General features: G+C 39.9%; 1 protein-coding gene across 1 annotated transcript in view; it reads left to right on the forward strand.

Annotated features, from left to right (window-relative positions):
• LOC148508304 (putative cation-transporting ATPase 13A4) overlaps positions 1-12,176 on the forward strand; it is a 101,992-nt gene that overhangs the window by 79,437 nt on the left and 10,379 nt on the right. Inside the window, exons 27-31 of the mRNA XM_088444706.1 lie at positions 227-401; positions 5,728-5,915; positions 7,645-7,733; positions 7,850-7,930; positions 10,495-10,719. Of these exons, the coding sequence (XP_088300832.1) occupies positions 227-401; positions 5,728-5,915; positions 7,645-7,733; positions 7,850-7,930; positions 10,495-10,719 (758 nt within the window). The remainder of the gene's footprint in view (positions 1-226; positions 402-5,727; positions 5,916-7,644; positions 7,734-7,849; positions 7,931-10,494; positions 10,720-12,176) is intronic.

The raw sequence follows: 12,176 nt of genomic DNA on the forward strand, positions 1-12,176 counted from the left end.
ATAAACCAGGTGCATATGATACTGTGTTCTCCAGGAGTTAGGGAGGCGCTTATGAAACCCATGCTAAGCTGGGCACGTCTTGTGTATATGACCAGCTCATGAAGCTTAGCAAAACTTTTCTATCTTCAGGATGCAATAGATGCAAATTCTGAACAACTTATCATGAGACCCTCTATGTACAGTATACAAAGTTGCCAATCATTGCTTGTATCATCTTCTCTTACAGTGAGCTCCACACCTGCGTACCATAAACTCGCACCATACAGACCACCAGGCCAACTGATTTCTCCATCTATGCTTTTTTCTGTGGTCTACAATGTTCTGTTTACGATAGCCATGCAGACATATGCATTTCTCATAGTCCAGCAGCAGCCATGGTACAGCCATGAAGACGTTTATAGGTAAATCTTTCTTTGACCAGATCATTAGTGGAATGAATTAGAGGGCAAACACATGGGGCTATTTTGTGTTTTTGGCTGACATTTGCAATTGCTACTTAGGAGTGTACCAGACCCAGAATTATATTAGAGCATGCTTCTTGCCTTTTCCACATAATCCTGCTAATTTATTCTGCTCGCTAATACCACTAACTGTCAATCATTTGAATTATCGGTTACTAAATTAATGAATTCTTGTTTTTATGCCATCTCTCTTTTCTACATTATCTATTTGCTCCAGGCATCCTAGAGTTTCTGCCATTAAGGTTCTACTCTGATTTGTAAGGTATTATCTCTATCCTATTCACATGACGCAATCACCTAGACGCAATGGACTCTGCATGAGCTCATTACATGAAAGTGGCTCTAGTCCAGGCTATTCAAATTCTGTCATTACATCTAGTCCAGGCTATTCAAATTCTGCAAGTGAAATTGACAGTTATGCAAACAAGCATAGATGCATTGCATGTGATACAGGGGGAAATGTATCAAACCTTGGAGAGAGATAAAATGGAGAGAGACCTTTCATTCTGTAAATTGTAATTTTACAGGCTGTATTTGAAACAGAAAGTTAGAAATTGATTAGTTGGTACTTTATCCTTCTCCACTTTATCTCTCTCCAAGCTGTGATGCATTTCTCCCTAGGATGAAGTAGCTGGAGCACCAATGGGTCCTGCCATGCCTGTTACAAATCAAGATCCTGAACTATTGATGATGACATATGATGGAGCTAGAGCTCAATTCATTGCACAGTGTCAAAAAGTGTTTCAAATGCACCTGAAGATCCATGTTTCTGGTTATTTGAAGGGAGATGTAGTCAGGATGCCAGTGGTTGGAATGCCGACTGCCAGAATCCTGACACTGAAAGCCCGGCATGGGACTAAAGATAGGTGTCTAAATACCGATGCCTATCATTAGCCCCACACCAAATCCCGCCGGCCGGCATATCGAACATAGGTAAGCCGGGCGCAGGGAGCTGTTAGCCACGGGGGGAGAGGGATAGGTTTAGGCACTCCTGGGGGAACTTAGGGTTAGGCACCACCCCCGGGAGGGTTAAGGTTAGGCTAGGGGAAGGGAGGGGGGGCTAGGGTTAGGCACCACTGGGGGGAGGTTAGGGATAAGCACCCCCGGGAGAGTTAGGTTTAGGGGAAGGGGAGGGGGGTTAGGGTTAGGCACCACAGGGGGGGACTTAGGGTTAGGCACCCCAAGGGGAGGGTTAGGGGGGGAGAGGGGAGGGTTAACTATACTTACCAGCCGGCGTCTGGACTTTCTGCTGTCGGGCTTCCAGTGTCGGGATTTGAACAGGAAGCTTTTAAGCAGTTGTTATTTCCTACCCAACCCATTTGTAGGTAAGGCTTATTTTCACATTGCTAAAGTGGAACGCCCTAACCTATAATGGGTGCAGGGGGCCCCACGCCGTACACCCTGCACCCATATTAGTTTAAACCTACCTGTCCGTGGTCCCACGTTGGGTGTTAGCGCTGCTCAGAACACCGGAAAATGGCCGCTGCGGCCATTTTTATGGTGTTCTGCACATGCGCAGTAGACTTCAAGCACACTCTAGTCCCAGAGTCTACTGCGTATGCACAGAACACCGGAAAATGGCTGCCGGGTCTCCTGACCATGGTTTGTCTTTTCTTATGCTGACTCATTTTGTGGGTCACTATATCAGTCTTGTTATTGTTAACAATAATATGTGTGCTGGTGTTGATACTGCACATAAAAGCTGATGACTCAAACTATGAACAGCCCAGTTAATTAACCAATTGTGTTGATTTATTGATAAGAACCAGGTACAGCCGTACTCACTGTTACATGTACACTGGTAATTTAGCGAAGCTTGAGTGGAATGGGATATATATAGCTCACTAGCTGGTGAGTGTATGCTGCTTGCAGGTACTGTTGCTGGATGCTGGAATAGCCTTATTATTATCCTTTATTTATATGGCGCCACAATGGTTTTGCAGCACCTCACAAAGTACATAAACAAATGAGCAAACACATAAACAGCTACTTACAGTACAAAACAATGCAGGACAAGGACAGTTTATAAACATTGCTTCAATAGATTTATAGAGAGGTGGAGAGTCCAATAGGAAAATGGAGAGAGTTCCAGAGGTAGAGAGCAGAGCAGGTAAAATCTTAGAGGCGGGAGTGGGAGGAAGTAATCAGTTGGCAAGGGAGGCGGCGTGCATTTGTTGAGTGAAGTGGGCGGGCAGGAGTGTGAAGTGAGATGAGATTAGAGATGTTAATGAGGGAGAATTGGGTAAGGGCTTTGCAAGTGAGTGTAAGAACCTTGAATTGGGTTCTGAAGAGAAAGGGTAGCCAGTGTAGGGTTGTAGGAGAGGGGAGGCAGATGTAGAACATTTGGAGAGGAAAATGAGCCAAGGAGCAGCATTGAGAACAGATTGGAGTGGAGAGAGGTGGGAGTCAGGGAGGCCAGATAAGAGGAGGTTACAATAGTCCAATCTGGAAATGACCAGTGAGTGGATGAGGGCAGGGGCGGATTGGGATGGAAAATCAGCCCGAGAAATTGATAGAAGCGGCCCTAATGGGGGCGGGGTCTGTCGATGGGGGGCGGGATCCGTACTCATAGGGCCTGATTCTGAGATGGGCATAATTGCAGCTTTCCTTGCATCTTTTGCAGCAGTTGCGTCTTTAGGCTAATGCCGCTTTAATGGCCTTTTCTGGTGTACTGTACATCCCTGTGCTGAGTGGTACTGTATGTCTAGGGGGCCCGGGGTAGGGTGGGTTATATATATAAAATCCTGTGTTGACCGGCACTCCTAATAGCTTTTGCTGGTGGTACAGTATTTAGTCCATATATATATAGGGAAACACAGATCCAGCACTCACCATACCAGCAAAAGAACGGGCCTGGGTGCTCAGCCAGAAATAAAGTATGAATAAATCCAAGCAGGGTGTGGCACTCCAGAACTTGTACAAAAAGATTTCTGTACAAGTACTGGAGTGCCACCCCCTGCTTGGATTTATATATTATTATATATATATATAGTATATTAATATGTATGTTTATACATATATATATGTAAACATGCATATGTGTATGTATATATATATATATATATATATATATATATATATATATATATATATATATAAAATATATATACAGTATATTGTATGTATACATATATATATACACACCACACACACATATATGCATGTATACATATATATGTATATATATATATATATATATATATGCATGTTTACATTATATATACATATGCATATATACGTACTTATTTGTATACTGTATATATAATATATACTGTATATATGATATACATGTTATATAGGTCATATGTATATATCATGTATAAATCACGTATATAACCTTACTTTAATATGTTATATATTAATGTTCTTTATTATTCTGCTGGTGCCTACCTGCTGCTGCAGCACACAATCGTAACAGGTATGTTCGCATCGTATCTGCTGCCTGCTCACCATGTGGAGTGACATCTGTGGGAGGTTGCAGGCGGGCCACGGAGGGGCTGGAGGCAGAGCAAGGGCTCTGTCTGCCATTTTTCTAAATTAAGCTTCAAGTTCTGCCGTCACGTGCACTTTCATTCACATAAGCTGTGAAGCTGGCCGACCCCGATCGCGGTAGCGGTTCGATGCGGGGAGGGGCAGTTTAAGTTAGTTAATGGTAGGTTGAGCTGCCGTCGCCAGCTGAAGCTCCGATTGCTGCAGCACAAGCCCAGGGAGGGGGTTCAGTTAGGGAAGGGTGGGCTGAGCGGCCACCAAAGGCACCGGCCCAGCGGGAACTGGCCCGGTGTCCTGGCGGCCCAATCCGTCCCTGGATGAGGGTCTTTGTTGCCTCCAGGGTGAGAAAGGCTCTGATCCTGGAAATATTTTTGAGATGGAAGTGGCAGGACTGTGAGAGGTACTGAATGTGTGTTTTGAAGGAGAGGGAGGAGTCCAATATAACTCCAAGACAGCGCACTTGTGGGCTAGAGGAGATAGTTTTGCCATTAATAGATAATGTAATTGTTCAAAGTAAGGTTATGGCGGAGGGGTGAGAAGATGATCAGCTCAGTCTTAGACATGTTAAGTTTAAGAAAGCGCTGGGACATACAGGAAGAGATAGCAGAGAGGCAGTTGGAGATGCGAGTGAAGAGGGGGGGGAGAGGTCAGGGGAAGTAAGGTAGATCTTAGTATTATCAGCATAGAGATGATACTGGAGGCCAAAAGAGCTTATGAGTTCACCTAAAAAAGATGTATAGAGGTAAAATAGGAGAGGTCTAAGAACAGTACCTTGGGGAAGACCTGCCTTTAGTGGAAACAGGGGGGAAGAGGAGACAGAGAAGGAACAGTCAGAGAGATAGGAGGACAGCCAGTCACATAGACCAAGTGAGTGAAGGATCTGCATGAGGAGAGGGTGGTCCACAGTGTCAAAAGCAGCAGAGAGGTCAAGGGGATTGAGCAAAGAGTAGTAGCCCATGGATTTGTCAGCAAGGAGGTAATTTCTGACTTTTGTAAGGGCAGTTTCATTGGAGTAGAGAGAATGGAAGCCAGACTTGGTCAAGCAGGGAGTGGAAGGAGAGAAAGGTAGTAAGGCAGATGTAGACCATATATTGAAGGAGTTTAGAAGCAAAAGGGAGGAGAGAGGTGTACACTGGGGTCTCTCAGGAGCTAAGTGGAAGACATCTGTCTTTCACCATGTCATTCTACACACAGTACTTAGATGGCTGTAGTCACATGTGCACGAGCACATCAGGTTAGAGGACGGATCTCCCTACAGGCTCTGGGTCCTAGTGCCTAGCATGTATGCACAGTGAGGAGAAAGTGCAGGAGTGCACTGCTTTCCAAACAGTTGTGTCCATAATTTTTCATTTTAGTTCCTGCCCTTGGATTTAATTATTCAATTACTAATCAGTGAACCCCTGTTGAGTATTGCAATCTTTTCTTCAGTCTAATGAATCATGCTTCATCACTGCATTTGTCTTTATAGATGCAGACACAGGATAGCATAACAAGCTACTTTTTTCTCTTTGTGATTTGTGGTGAAACCTGTGTATGTTCGGAGATCACTCCAAATTAAGTTAAATGGATTGTTACACCACCTCAGAAATGGTGGTATGTTTTGGCCAAGATTTTCACCAGAACACCTTTTACACCATCTAAGCACATGTCATAGTGATAGGCACACACTATGGCATTTAGGCTGTAGTAGAAAAAAAAAATATCCAAATATATGAAAGGGTTTGTCAAAATGTGATATTGGGTAACATAATGTCTATGTTATTTCTGTTATTATCAGTGCATGTTATCCAGGGAACGCAAGCTTAAATCACGATCTTACAACTGAACTAATCGAAAAAAGAACTAAGAAGAACTATGAAAGTTTTGAGAACTCATCTCTTTGGCTACTTACAGCTGTGCACCTGGTGATTTTGGCCTTCGTCTTCTCCAAGGGAAAACCATTCCGTAAACCATTATATACAAACTGTGAGTTACATTATGATTTAAATAAAAAAGTACTATGATTATAAATGGTTATTTGTGATGTAGACACAGATATGGAAAGCTCCAAAAACATTACGTAAATATATTACAATATATCACAGATTTTTGACTGTTCATTACCAGGTTATTGATAAACCAAAACCATAATTTGATCTTCACTAGTGAGGTGTTTCTGTGTATCTTCCGGGTACTTACTTAGATTTATGAATGACAGACCAATGCACGCTATATTCTGTTGCTTCCCATTGTGGGGCAGTTTGTGAGCAATATACAAACGCAAGTCAAGGCAAATGAACTGACCATTAGTGAAAATATTGGGGACTAATCTACTGTGCTTAACTAAGAAAAATAATGATTGAGAAATATGATAACCTCTGACAACACAAAATGCAACACTATTGGCCATATTCAATTTGAGGCGAAAAGTCCGTAATTTTGACGTCATTTTCGCCTGTTTCAATTACCCCCCTATTCAATTTCAAAGACTTTTCTCCGGTGCGAAAAGTCTTTGTTAAAAAATTGGGATAAGTTTTCACCATGTTATACATGGCGAAAAATAGTGCAGAATTAGGGTTTAGGGGTGCAGACTAAAAAAAAATAGCCTGCAGCCTTTTTAATTTCCCTTAAAAGTAATGTGTCAAAAAAAATGTAAAAAAATCCTCAGGACACCCCAAAAAATTTACTTTCATTTTGGGGGCGAAAAAAAAAAAATAGGGGAACAAAGTTTTAAACTAGCGAAATTGATTCAGGGGTGGTTCCCAAGTATGCAGCAGATGTATTTTAGAATGCGGGTAGTGGCAGCAGGTGGATTTTTGAAGAATTTTTAAAAATCACTCTAGGGACTTAAAAATATGCTTGCACCCATTTTCATGTACCCCAAATTTGATGGGACTAGTTTTTCCACCCCCAAAAACTACCTTCAACAGGCAAAATCAGGGGTACCCATAATGATCCCCCATGTCAGACCATCTTTAGGGGGGGGCCAGGATGATTTCCTGAAAAATTCCCAGGACTTTTCAATACCTACCTTTCTGCCGGGTCCCGTTTTCACCGGATCCTATTTGAATACTGGGATAAAGCGGGCCCAATACTTTATCCCAGAAAAAACGGCGATGATGGCGAAAAGTCCGACCTCCGACTTTTCACTTCAAATTGAATATGGCCCTATGTCACATAGCATTAACCACCCTAATAATATGCTTGTCACCTTGCACAGTGTAATAGGGTGGTGCTATACAAATAAATGGTAATAAATAAAAGTTATCTTTTGAAATGAACAAAAATATTTATTTATTTTCCCAGAAGGTACTGTGACTGAGTAGGAAACATTCTAAATGCCAGCTAGGGTCTTCTGTTTTAAGTTGTTGCATGATAGGATTGATTGCAGTTCCCTTCTACTGAAATAAATTTGCTAATTAACCAATCCTTGCCTTTTTTAGTAGGTCAACATGTCAAGTTATATAAGATTTTGGAGGAGTCAAGTAAATTTGAACTTGAGGTAGTTTATTGAGTTTCTGTGAGAAGCAGCGTTTATTTGTTTTGTTTTTTACCTACCTGCTTTTTGAGTTGTGCTTAATTTTTTTTATTATTATTTATTACCTTTCTGATACTCGGGATATTACTCCCTCCAATTACACTATTTTTGTTTTTTCCAAATCAATTTTGATACAGCATGTGATAAATGACAAATCTAATGTTTCTCTTTTTATAGACATATTTGTGGCTACACTAATGGTAGAATTTGCCCTTACGTTGTTCTTCATATTTGCAAATATCAAGAACATGTATGTTGTTTTAGAGGTAAGCATATTAAGACAAAACAATTGCTGATTAACTTGCTGTGTATGTGTGCTTGTGTGTCTATGTAAAAACCTTTTTACTGATCACATTAATAAGTTGCTGTTTTTCTTTCATAGCTTGTCTGCACACCAACCAGCTGGAGGGTCCACATGTTAGTGATGCTGGTTATATGTCTTGTTGTGTCATTCGTGGTGGAGGTCAGTATCTTTGTAAACTAATTAGCTGTTTAAAAGAGTGTGACATTACACAATGATGACCGCAAAATGCTCTACCCACAGTAATTCTTGTGGCAGTCTTCTGTGCAGCACAAACTATAGAAAAGAATGTGACTCTACTGCAAAATAAATATTTACAAAATATTGACAAAATGTTATTATTCAAGGTGGATAGCTTTGATTGCCAATTCCTAAAAAAACAATTGTATTGCTATTTGTGTGGGTAGGTTAAAAATTATAATCAAAGTATTTGAGATGATGCTTAAACTTTCAAGTATATTATTTAGAATATTTGTGAATTAGATGATAAAATAATTAGATTGTTTATGAATTACATTGTTCATTTAAAATTCAGAAAATCATATGTTCAAACATCTGGATAAGACTAGATAATTTTTTCATTATTTACATTTCGCTTATGTTTTAATAATTATATGATTTCAATCAATGTAATTGCATTTAACAGTATATAGGAAGGAAAGGCATTTAAAGCTGTCTAGACCTTTAGTCCATTTTGCCTTGTTTTTGACTTTCTCTGTCTCCTCTTCACTAAAACGCAATTTGTACTACTTACTGGCTAGTTGCCTGCACTAATTCCTGGAGAGACCGCCTGGAGTTAACTAGCACCGATTCCCACAATAAGTTTACCATTTATCTGTCTAGCACTTGACCTATACCTGCCCCAATTCTGTGAACTATTAGCAGAGTAACATGAGGAGCATACTGGTGTTGATATATAAAGCGTAGCAGAATGTGCTGGGTACAGTAATTTTTCAGATGAGTTGGTGCACCATCAAATAGTAGACCTGGCAAAGTGTAAGTGTTGTTGATTAAGTGTATAACGCAGTAGTTGGCGCTGGTGGCGATTAGTCCACATGTGTGTTCTTAGTACAGATGTGCGGTTCGGTTCTCCAGAAATCCAAATCCAGGCAATTTTTGTGAATCCAGACAGATCCAAGTCACTGTTCTATTCTTCTGAGATCCAGATAAATCGGAGTCGCGGTTCTGATCTTCCAGCGGTTTGGAATTCAGATTTTAAGTCTGAATTTCGGGTTTAGGATTGCAGAAAATTACATGATTTGAGTGGTTTTTAAAAACCTTTTGTGCATTTTTTTTTATTTTTTAAATCCAGATCCAAAACCCAAACAAAAACACTTGAGGGTGGTTTTGCAAAACCAAACCAAAACAGATAGATGAATCCAGAACCAAAACCAAAATGGGGGCCAGCGCACACCTCTAGGTCTTAGATTTATTAGATCAAAGTAGAACTTCAGTTAGCATATGGCACAGGGAATACCATAGCTGTAACAGACCTGTATTAGCTGAGCTCCGGCAGGTACTATAGACCTCTGGCTCTGTCCTGCCTGTACAATGCTGGAGGGAGGCAGTGCAGGAGCACTTTTCTCCCAACATGAATTTGGGTGGTATATTCACACCCAGACAAATATCTATTGAAAGTAGATAGGGTTTGTAAAGCACCAGCTCAATTATAGCTAACATTAATGCAACAATAAGGCAACAATAGCAATACCGGGAAACAGAACCAGATTGATACATACACAATAAAGCCAATCCCTGGGACAGAATCTTAGGGTCCACTTATCTCTGTTCTTCAAAGGAAGGAATCTAATCTAGTGACACCCTGCTTTCAGTGGGTACAGCACAACTGAACAGAATAACAATGTTCTACAGCGTTCAGTGTATCTGGGATTACAGTACCCAACAGTCCAACTGGAACAATAGTCTTCAGTTAGTCCTGCCATTCAAGGCTCTCCTAGATCTCCTACACTCAATCCGCTGCACTTTTAATCCTGGTACTTGGCATTCAATTACAACTAGAGATGTGCAGGTCCGGATTTCTGAAATCCGAACACACCCAAATTTAGGGGTTCTAAGTAGAACTGGGTCAAGATTCAGATTCACTTTTGTGACCCGGTTCGAACCGAGTCCTGGTTCGGGTCTGTTGCCAGTTCAGAAATTGGATTTAAAAACCAAACTCGGGTTTTGGATTCCAAAATTTTAGCGGTTTTTAGAGATTTTTATAAGTTTTGAATAGATTTTTATACATTTTTATCCAAATTCAAAACCAAAACACTTGAGGGTGGTTTTGCAAAACCAAAACACAAACTTAAATCCAGATCCAACCAAAACAAGGAGGTCCGTGCACATCTCTAAATATAACAGTGAGCTCAGATCACATTTGGTTAGAACGGGGAATCCCAGAGATTACAAGTTACCTTTTGTGCAGTCTACCCATATCCAATAGGGAACATTAACAATACATGACAAGGTAAAATTTGCATACCAATTGTTTCATACTTCAGTTTATACTTATAAGTTTAAAAGCAGTGGACCCCTAACCATCATAAATGCCAGTTGAACACTACATATACAACCCACATGACTATTCAATCCTGTTATGTACAATTTAAAAGTAACTCTATCATAAATGTTAACCTGTAATGTACTTACAGAACAAACCTAAATTGCATAATACTGTACATAACTGGTGGTCTAATGTATCATATCACATTTTCTTTTTTTAGGAATTTATCCTGGATAACAGAGCTCTATGGTTGGCTTTGAAAAGATGTCTAAAGTTAAAACCTGGAAGTAATTATAAAAAATTAAGGGCAGTTTTGGAAGAGGATACTGACTGGCCACCCATAGGAACCACAATCTATGGGGATAGCAAGGTGGCCAATGGGGACTCTAAAGTTTACACTAATCCTGCATTTGAACATGAAGATGTTGTAACAAATGGACAAAATGTAACATATGCGAATCATGGGGACTAGGAAAAGAAAAGAAGGACTTTTACCTATTCATAAAGCATAAAGAACATTTTACCTAATGCACATGTGTTTTACCATAGCATGTGTAACCAACATTATACGCACAATGGAATAATAGCTAAATGTTATCAGTCATACCTGTACGGAAGTGTGATTATTCCCACTGCCTTTTTCATGGATTCCTTTTATATGTTTATTATATGTGTATTCACAATGGCCTGCTTTTCTAATCCTATGATGCCAGAGTATTCTGGGCAAAAGGAGAGAGATATTCGCCAGCCCTGCCAATAGACCTTTGTGGATCAGAATACAGAAATAAAACTAATACGTATTCATACTTGTGGATGGTAGGTTCCCATTAGTTTGCATATTATTTATAGTACATACATTGAATGTAATATTTGCAGTAATATTGGTTCCTCATTTTAAGTTTTCTGAGCAAAAATGCTAAAGTAGTATTCTCCAGTATGTCATATATTCCTGCACTACTGCAAAGTACCCAACTGCAACCCAATGTGCAAATACAGTATAAACCTCAGTACATCTAATTGTTCCATTAGCCTATTATAAAGGCTCATTTGTTAGAATAACCATACAGGTTTAAAATATGTTTTTCATGAAGTTGAAAATATAACCCTGAACAATTGCCAACGTTTACAACAAAACATGTTTGACTCTATCATGGATGTTGCCAAATAAACTTGTGATACACAGTTTAGTTATCACTGAATCCAATTGCAAAGCTACAGGAGGTGCATCTGCTCCAGGGCCAGATGTGAGTGAGACCCAGCAATGAAAAGTTATCCTCCCTCCAAGGTCACCGTCCTTTCTCCCGAGAACCCCTTTCTACTCTGAGAACAGTGAGTGGAGTTCTTTTTGGGCATGCACTGGATCTCACATGCTCAGAAAAGATTTGGCATTGCCTGGACCCTACCCAAACTTTGCTGTGGGCTTTGTTAGGCAACATGTTTAATTTTTAAATGTAAAATTCTAGTTTGTTCCTCATAACTTCAATACTTCTGTCTTCTAAAATATGTTGTGTTGTGTTGTAATTAATGGCTTCATAATTTGGGAATTTGCCATGGGAAACCTTTAATTACTTACTTTGCAAAATTAAGATTCTGGTATCCAGGATTAACAGGATTAATATGGGAGGATCGTTAGTAGTATTTGTAACTAAAAGGTAACAGGGCATACCTGTCATGGACTAAACAATTGTTATGTCACAGGGTTGATCAAGTTTTCTGAATCATCAATATACTATAGTAGCCCCATACATTACATGAATGTAGAAATATGGTTGTGACCTTCAAATGGTTAAAGTTGTACATAGTTGAGTAAAGTTATAAATGATGATAGTCCCTGGTTATAGCCCATCCCATAGTGAGGCACAAAAGTATTTCACTAAAATGTATCTACTAAAAACAGTGCCT

This window comes from Taudactylus pleione, unplaced genomic scaffold (genome assembly GCF_031769625.1).
Source record: "Taudactylus pleione unplaced genomic scaffold, aTauple2 ptg000372l, whole genome shotgun sequence".
Lineage (NCBI taxonomy): Eukaryota > Metazoa > Chordata > Amphibia > Anura > Myobatrachidae > Taudactylus > Taudactylus pleione.